Raw genomic sequence first — 8,594 nt, 5'->3', positions numbered from 1 at the left:
AATTACCCCAAAAAGAAGAATTAAATATTGATGTTTGAAAAATAAAAGTCTCAAATATAGACGTCGAGGACAAATTACAATTTGCCACGTCATCACAACTCAAAAACTCTTCCAAATGAACATCTCTCATGCACGATATAATAATCAAATGACATATCAAACAAAAAAGAAATGATATTTAAATAGTGTGAAAATCTCATACTCCCTTTAAATTCATAAAGTTAAAGTCATAAAATAACGTGATTTCGTGTTGTCTCTTAGATCTAATACAAAGCCACGTTAATTTTATGTTTATTTTTGTATAATTTTTTTATAGTTAAAATATTTTTTTAAAAAAAATAGATAAATTTATGATTTATATAAAAAAAATTATTTTTTTAATAATAAATTATTTTTTTTTCGAATAGAATGTACAGAACTTATGTACCCTAAAATTATACTAGAAATTAGTCCAAAAATAATCATAAAATAATGTGATCTCGTGTTGTCTATTAGATCTAATGTAAAGTTACGTCAATTTTGTGTTTATTTTTATTTAATTTCTTTGTGATTAAAGTATTTTTTAAAAAAAAATAGATAAATTTGTGATCTATATAAAAAAATTATTTTTTAAATAATAGAACCTGTTTTTTTTTTTTTTCAAATAGAATGTACGAAACTTACGTACCTTAAAATTATACTAGAAATTAGTCCAAAAATTGCAAAAACAAAAAAAGAAAAATGAGATCACAAAATTGGGAGTGTGAAAATAGGAAGGTTCGGGGCAGGAGCTGGATTTTGGCATCTTGCTATAAGGGCAGTCTGTCACCCTCGTTTCCAAGTCATTTTGGTTGAAAAAGTCGTGGGGTTCGGTGGATAAAAAAGCTCAATTCCACAACTTATATTGCTTTTTCCCAACTTTTTTTTTGCCACACTATGCATGAAAATGAACTATCTACACCTGTCCCATTTGGATCATCTTTGAATAACATGATTACTGAGAATATTCAATCCATTACTTCATATGGAGTCTAATAATAGAAAGAGTAAAGAGATAATTACCTATTTGTTGCCTTTTGGGTGAAAACATCTTATTTTTTTAGATAAAATTATTATCTTTTTTTTTTTTATATACAATTTTGACATCTAGGAGGTCTAAATCCAACTATATTATAAAATGATCGGAACAAAACAACTCAATAGAATCGAACTTTATTTGAAAATTTTAACGTTTGGATAATAAGATATGACGAGATGTTATGAAATGGTTTTAGATGAGCTGAATAAAATATTATTTTTTAATATTATTATTATCTTGAAATTTAAAAAAATTGAATTGTATATAATATTTTGTGTGAGAATTTGAAAAAAATTGTAATGATAAAATGAGATGAAATAATAAAGTTTTTATATCCAAACGAGCCTGAAACCCAGATAAAAATAATATTTCATACCATATGCCAGATCGAATTTCTTTTCTATACATAATTTATAAAAAATAAATAGAGTGTTGGTTAAACATGTTGAATTCTTACCAATTTTAATTTTAATTTTAATTTTAATTTTTTTATTTTTATCTTCCAAAACTTTAACAATTTAAACCTCATTATTATCCATCTCCACTTTGACTTAAAAGAAACTTTCCCCATCCTAACTCATTATTATCCACATCCACCTCCACCACTTTTTCCACAGAATTTTCTAACCTCTCTCCATAATCTGCTAAAGGTAAGTCATGAAATTGTATCCAAAACTCTTTTTTATCAAACGACATCTTGTTTGGTTGTGTAAACCCATCAAACTCCTTTAATACAAGTAAAAAATTTTCAAATAATCATGGCCTTCCTGCCATAATCTTCATCTTATCAGTATGATTTGCAAAAGTATTTTTCAATTAAATACATATAAAAGTAATTTCCACATTTTTATTTTTATTATTATTCTTGTTCTATTCTATTTTTAATTAATAGTTTTTGGAGTGTGCCACCCTTATACCTTAGTTCAATGCATTCCATTGTCTTCGTTTGGCTCTTAAATCCATTTTAATTTATTTTAATTTATTATTATAATTTTTTTAAATTTAAATATAAAATATAATAAATAATTTAATTTTTTTAAATTTTAAAATAATAATAATATTAAAAAATAAATATTTTAATATTATTTTATCTCAATTCAATTTAACTCAAATTAATCTAACGTTTAAATGTAATTTAAAATAATAATAATAATAATAATTAAAAAAAAAAAAAAGGCAGTTAGTGTCGCTCAACACTCGACATCCTCAGCCTCTATAAAATGCCGAGGCCAGGCCTCCCAATTTACGCGCTATTTCTAGGTGTTGAGGCGGAGGAGCGAAGCAACTGGAGCGCTTCGTCTTAGCTCATCCGTCGCTATTCATCTTAGCAGGTTCGAACTTCGCCGACCGCCTCTTTAGCCGCAGATTCTTCCCCTCTAACGCGCTTCGTCTCTGTGTAGAGACGGACGAAGCAACATAAGCGATTCGGCTTTGTCGATCCGACCGACGGGCGTTAATCGTTTTGCAAGCTTCAACTCAACTGATCGAACTTTCCATTTTTCCTTTGGAACTACGATCTCGTTGTTCTTTAACCGCCGGACACCCTCTAACGCGCTTTGTCTTTTTGGTGAGACAAAACGAGGCAACAGGAACAGTTCATCTTTCCTCATCCGTCGCTATTCGTCTCGCAAGTTCCAACTCAATTGATCAATTCTGATTTTATCTTATCTAACTTCCCAAGTTTCCCGTAATTCCTTAAAATTAGAACTCAGATTTCGGTGTTATTTATTCTCTTTTTTCTTTTTTTCTTTTTTGAGACTCAGTAGGTTAGGATTCTTATCTGAAGGAATCTTGTTAGAGCCTCAAGGGCATGTAATTTTATTTCCGAGTACTTTCTGACGGTGGGTAGCGTTGGTTAAAGAATTATTCATTTTAGTTTTTGATTTCTTGAATGCACACAAAACACAGAGAGAGAGAGAGAGAGAGAGAGAGAGAGAGAGAGAGAGAGAGTCTTAAGACTATATTTTCTTTTTAATTGAGAGGTGATTAACTTTTTCTCATTAACTCATCTTTGCTTACTATGTCTGAATTTAACTATTTTCCTAGGTAATGCATATTTCTGTTCTTGAACTATCCAGGTGGGGTGCTGTTAGCTAGCAGCTGAAAAATTGTCTGACCGATTAAAAATCTGAACTTGAGATTTTGTATGCAAATTCCATTCTTAAAAATTAGTGGTTTCATTTTTGTATTTTTTTGCTTTTCTTTTCTTTTATCTGTTGCATCCGGTATTGATCCCAAATGGACACGGTCCATGGATTCCACATGCTTCTCGTTAATGAACTTTGAGGTTTACTTGCTTGCTGAAATTAAAAGAAAATATTTTCCCAGTTTTACAATACTCTTCTTCTTCTATCATCATTATTATTATTATTATTATTATTTTCTGAATCGTAATTGGCAACTTGCTACTTGGTATTTGACTACCCATCTAATTAGTTATTTTCTTTGCCAGATTGACGAACCTTTCTTTTGCAATCTAAACTCCGAGATTTTGGTCGGAATTTTGTTTCCCATCCTTTTGGATTGTCTTACAATGTCTTCTCCAGCAGTTGCCTCTCTCGGATATTTAAAATCAAATTGTACTGATGAGGAGCTCTTTCTATCTTTCGAGAAAATGATCTCTGGATCCCAGTTCCCAAGCAATGTGATAACAGATGTAAATCCTTTCCTGTACATGCCCTCAAATCTACCTGGTAAGTGGTATGTTCTTTTAGATCATCATATCTTGATAATATGTCAGCTATTGGTACTTTCATATCCCACCCCCTTTTCTCTCCGACTATACGTCCCTCTGTTTAATGCCTCTTTGCACTCTGTCATCTTATATTTTATTTTATTTTGGTTGGGTTGAGGGATCACAAGCATACACTGATATGCATCCATAGTATATGTCATAGTCATTTTTCATTCTTTGCTTCCAAACTTCTATCATTTAGCTGCAAAGATTACAGTCTTGTTATATTCTTAAGTCGCCATTGCGCCCTCTTAGGCAGGGTTCTCTATTGTACATACTGGGCTAGGCCTATTCTTTGAGCAATATATCTTTCTTACTTATCAAAAAAATATATATATATTCTTAAGTCGCCATTTTGGTTTCTCACTCTTGGAAAAAAAAATCTATCTAAATGCTTGTATTGCGACATCTATGCTAACTATATGTATGGCTTGACTTTCATTTCTTTCTTGATATCTGGTTAGTGGGATGTTAAGAGCTGTGTGTTAGTGGTAATCATGTACTTTTGGAGAAGAAAATGTTCCAGCTATACTTAGTTAACTGAATAACCTTTGGTTGTAAGAGAAGAGGTGCACATGCTCAATTTAGTGTACATCTCTAAATCTGATTAATGTATTTCTGGCTGTTGATTTTATGTTTTGAACTATTATATTTGCACCATGGTTTTAGTTTGGCTGCAATAATGATCTTCAATTTAGTAATGCCCCATATCAAGCATTCCTTTAAATGAAGGACTACCACTTAAATAGAGCTAATTACTTTTCTTGAACATAGTGCATCATACTAATAGCATACTGCTGCTTTTCTTTGGGAACATCGGTTTCATATAAAATGCCGGGCCTGCTTGGCTTAATAATGAAAGAAGCTTATGAAGTTAGATGGTAATTGGATATATTCAGATGGAATTTGGTTTTTCATCTGCTCTGAGGAGATCAAAGATAACAAAGTTGGGTTCTGGAAGACCAAAGGGAATGCTTGTGAAATTTTCTCAAACTCTGTCATTACTGGTTTGAGAACTACTCTCGAATTTTATGAAGGCCAAGCTCCTCATGGGTGTAAAACTGATTGGGTGATGCATAAGCACAGGATATTGCAGAGAGAACCATGTGAAGGCAGCAAGGCAAAGGTATTCTATGGAATCCGTTGGCACTGCGATGAATGTCTTTTTCTTTTCATCATTAACCAAACCTTCCATTCAACTGCCAGTGTGGTTGGATAATGTGCAGGAAGCAAACTTCTTATGCAGAGTCTTCCTTGGTGGTGAGCAAAGCCAAAACCATGAAATGGAACAGAAACTGGCTAGCAGTGGTATTCAAAGTGAGAATTATGTTCACCCTGCTAAATCAGTTGCTGCTGAAAGTAGTATTGGACAAAGTTCCACAAGCAAGCCTCAGGTACGTCAAATTTAGCTTCCTGGCCTTCATGTCTGGCAGCTTGGGTTGGATATTGCAGCCTTATTAGTTGATGGTAGACATCAATATTTACATATATATATGACTCTATTTAGTTAGTAGCTGGTATTGCATGAATTTAATGGGATTTTTTTATAGGTTTTAATGGGGATCTTTTAATAATATTCTGAGTTCTTGGCTTCTACATAGGGGCCTGGTGATTTCCCTTTTTGCCTTCATATCATCATTGGTACATTTCTCAGACTACTCAAAACCGCTATTACCAAATGCCTCAACCAATGAAGCAATGAAATTATTGGTTAGCAATCATTCTTCGAAATTGGGAGAATTTCTGGATTTCTTATATCTGAATCATACACATTTAAGCTGATTTTGTTTTGCTTTTGCCACAACCTAAAAATTTATGCTATGCATGATTTTTCATTGCAAGGTGAGATGTTTCCCTACTAGAGTGACAAGGAGAATTCTGGTTGATAATGCATTGAGAACATAAGTCATTCTTTGATGTATAGAGAAGTCTCGAATAATATTATCTGTTGGTTATTACTGGGACTGCAGCAAAAGATATTACTCCTTTTGTTTCCATTTGTGGTGGTTGGTTTCTTCTTTTTGGGGTGGATTGGGGGAGGTTCTCTCTGAATGTTGAGGGGTTACTACATTTTGTAGGTAATTGAGGATGACAGCACGAGCAGATTGGCTTTGGCAGAGAGATTTCCAGAGCCTTGGCTAGAAAATCTGCCTGAAGTAGATTACCTTTCTGGAGGTGATTACATGGAGTTATTGGATCTTGATAATCCAGCATCGCCTTCTTCAAGTTCAGAAAATTCCAGTTGCGTGACCATGTCATCAGATGGATGTTTTGATGCATTGGCTTTGTTGCAAGACCTAGAGTGTGGAGATAGCCAGAAGGATGTAGATTTGAAATTCGCTGTCTCTTCATCACTCAGACCAGAAGAGGGCGTCATGTTTCCACCCACTTCAGGTCTGTAAATATTTTAACCAGTCTTCTGTTTCACGTTATCTGTTGGTGTCTTGATTATAATTGTTATTGTTATTATATTTCTTGAAATAAAAATGGACATCCTTTAACCTTAGAATTCTAGGGTAATTCCTTTAAATATGGGATTATGGTGTTTATCATAGAGGATTTTATTGGTTATTTATATGCTACCTTAACCTCAGCAGTCACATGGTTTTCCGATTTGTGAGTTTTGATTTTGGTGAACATCGCTCCTTAGAATGTGGCATAATTGCTTAGACTATTTGATGTATAGCAAGTATATTTCCTTTCCAGTCCAATGGGATTACATTCTGATTCGAGAAATTTCTTTTCTTTTCATTTCTTTTTTATAACTGGAAATTTCTTCTCTGTCGTGTGACCTTTAGATATCATTCTTGTTGTATATGAAATATTTTCGGTCAAAATTTGTTGCCTTTTAGTCCTTGATGACAGTTTTCTGGTTGGAACTCAAAGATTAAGTATTACCTTAAAAATTTAGGTAAAGACAAGTTTTTTTGGTATGCTCGAGAAACATAATACATTCTTAGTTCTAATTTCCTCAACTTGTAGTCAACTATACAGCACCAATTTGTCGAATTCATAATGTAGTACTGTTTGATATCTGAGGTTTAGAACTCTGGTCTTTCGCTAAATCCAAGTGCTTGTCCACAGCAACTAGGCTTCCTGAGCCCCATTTGAGCCATTTCTTGTAGATGTCATTGGGATGTCAAGTGAGACAGATATATGTGCTTTTGGTGAGATTGAGATTTCAAGTCCTTTTTTTTTTCAATGCGTGCTAAGTAGGTGTGCGATCTATTGCAGTGTAACCTATCTATTAGTTAGTGCTGAAATCTTGTGTTTCTAGACAAGTATACCACTCTTGTCACAATTAACATCCATGCTTACACTAGCCCCTAGGGGTTGGCTCAAGTGGTAAAGGCTTTGGTCTTGGTGGTATGCTCCTTCAGATCTAAGGTGCAAACAATTCCTAGGGTCCATTGAACTGGGTGAATTTTTTCCTTAAATTACCTAAGGTGCACTTGCGGGAAACTCCTTGCCGAGGGCCTCTGCACTCCCAGGATTAGTTGAGACACTATTCTTGGACACCACCCAGTGCCAATAAAAAAAATCCATGTTTGTGTTTTTGTGAAGTTTTCCTTCATTGCTGTAAACAGAGAATCCTCCTACCTCGATCTATGCTGCTGTTTTCTCTTAACAATTTTGGCGGGCATATACATTAGTCAATTTATTTTATGTTTGCTCTGTAGGATCTCTTGTTACTGGTGGAAGAAACATGTTGGCACCTGAAGAAATCCTCAATACTGATTGTTTTATTCCAAAATCAGCTGCATGCGGTCAAGTCATAGATAACAGTTTCAATCGTGCCATAAAAAATCCGAAGACAAATTTTGGGAATGAAGGCCCATCATCAAATTCTCGCAATGTGACCGCATCACTCAATAGCCATATAGAAGCTCCAGATGGGGAAAACAGGGCTGCTGTTGACAGAAAGAAAAATTTTATGAAGTATCTGTGCTTTATGGCATTCTAGATCTTCCTAGAGGTAATACAGATAGCATTCGTGTATAACCCATTTCAGTAGGAAGTAAATGGATTGGATCGAGATTCCCTCAAGTTCTGGCCTCAAGTCACAGAGAGAACTTGAGGGAATCTTTTTCCGAAGTGAATTTATGCATTTTTTAGCAGTATGGTCCAACATCAGCAAGGTCATTGGTCATGAAGTCTATTCTAGCAAGGTTGTGGCAACTATGTATACCAGATTAGCTAATAAGAGCAAAGGTACACAGATTTAGGTGTCATTTTATATTGAGGCAGGAATTGGAGACTAATTTTAAGGAAAACCAAAGGTAGGAAACTGATTTTCTTATCTTATATATTCTAGGAGAAGAATGGAGCTCTTTCTGCCGTTTCTTGTTGTAAGCTACTTGTATTTCTTACGAACTTGTGTTTTTTATTTGTTCTTCTTTTTGGTGAGTGCTTTTGTAGTACTTGATTATTGCTCTATAAAGCAGTAGATTAAAATTTGTTGTGCATCCTTTCTGCTTTACGTCCTCCTTCAGAATTGGATTAAATGAAGGCTAATTTTGTAAAAATTGGGTTTCATTTTGATTGAAGTGGCATGTTTGTATTGATTGATTATGAAATGAGTTGTAAAAGAGTTATAGGTATATCATTACCCGGGATAGAAAAACTGAAAGTGAAAACATGAAATTGTTTTAATAATCTCTTAAACTACACTGAGTAGTACATTTATTTAGGCTTGATTTTTTTTCTTTTTAACTACACTTGTAATTATATTCATAGACATCAGGAAGGAGTTGTGTATTCCCATTCCTTCTGCTGAATGGCTGCAGTGAGAATGGTCTCAGC

At 33.8% G+C, this 8,594-nt stretch overlaps 1 protein-coding gene across 7 annotated transcripts; it reads left to right on the top strand.

The window, feature by feature from the left end:
- The first annotated feature begins 2,295 nt into the window (after nucleotides 1-2,295).
- LOC108991691 (NAC domain-containing protein 96-like) lies at nucleotides 2,296-8,260 on the top strand. Of its 7 annotated transcripts, none has more exons than XM_018966032.2 (6): nucleotides 2,296-2,388; nucleotides 3,510-3,750; nucleotides 4,691-4,917; nucleotides 5,018-5,185; nucleotides 5,870-6,185; nucleotides 7,472-8,260. In XM_018966032.2, exons 2-6 carry the CDS (start codon nucleotides 3,591-3,593, stop codon nucleotides 7,753-7,755), a joined length of 1,155 nt encoding a protein of 384 aa, XP_018821577.1. In that variant the 5' UTR covers nucleotides 2,296-2,388; nucleotides 3,510-3,590; the 3' UTR covers nucleotides 7,756-8,260. The 7 variants fall into 7 exon arrangements, with proteins under 7 accessions (XP_018821577.1, XP_018821572.1, XP_018821576.1 ...); XM_018966027.2 differs by having other exon boundaries at nucleotides 2,303-2,388; nucleotides 2,458-3,750; XM_018966031.2 differs by having other exon boundaries at nucleotides 2,313-2,684.
- Nucleotides 8,261-8,594: the final 334 nt, after the last annotated feature.

Source organism: Juglans regia, chromosome 15 (genome assembly GCF_001411555.2).
Source record: "Juglans regia cultivar Chandler chromosome 15, Walnut 2.0, whole genome shotgun sequence".
Lineage (NCBI taxonomy): Eukaryota > Viridiplantae > Streptophyta > Magnoliopsida > Fagales > Juglandaceae > Juglans > Juglans regia.
The sequence above is the reverse complement of the archived record's forward strand: the minus strand, read 5'-3'. Positions and strand labels throughout refer to the sequence as shown.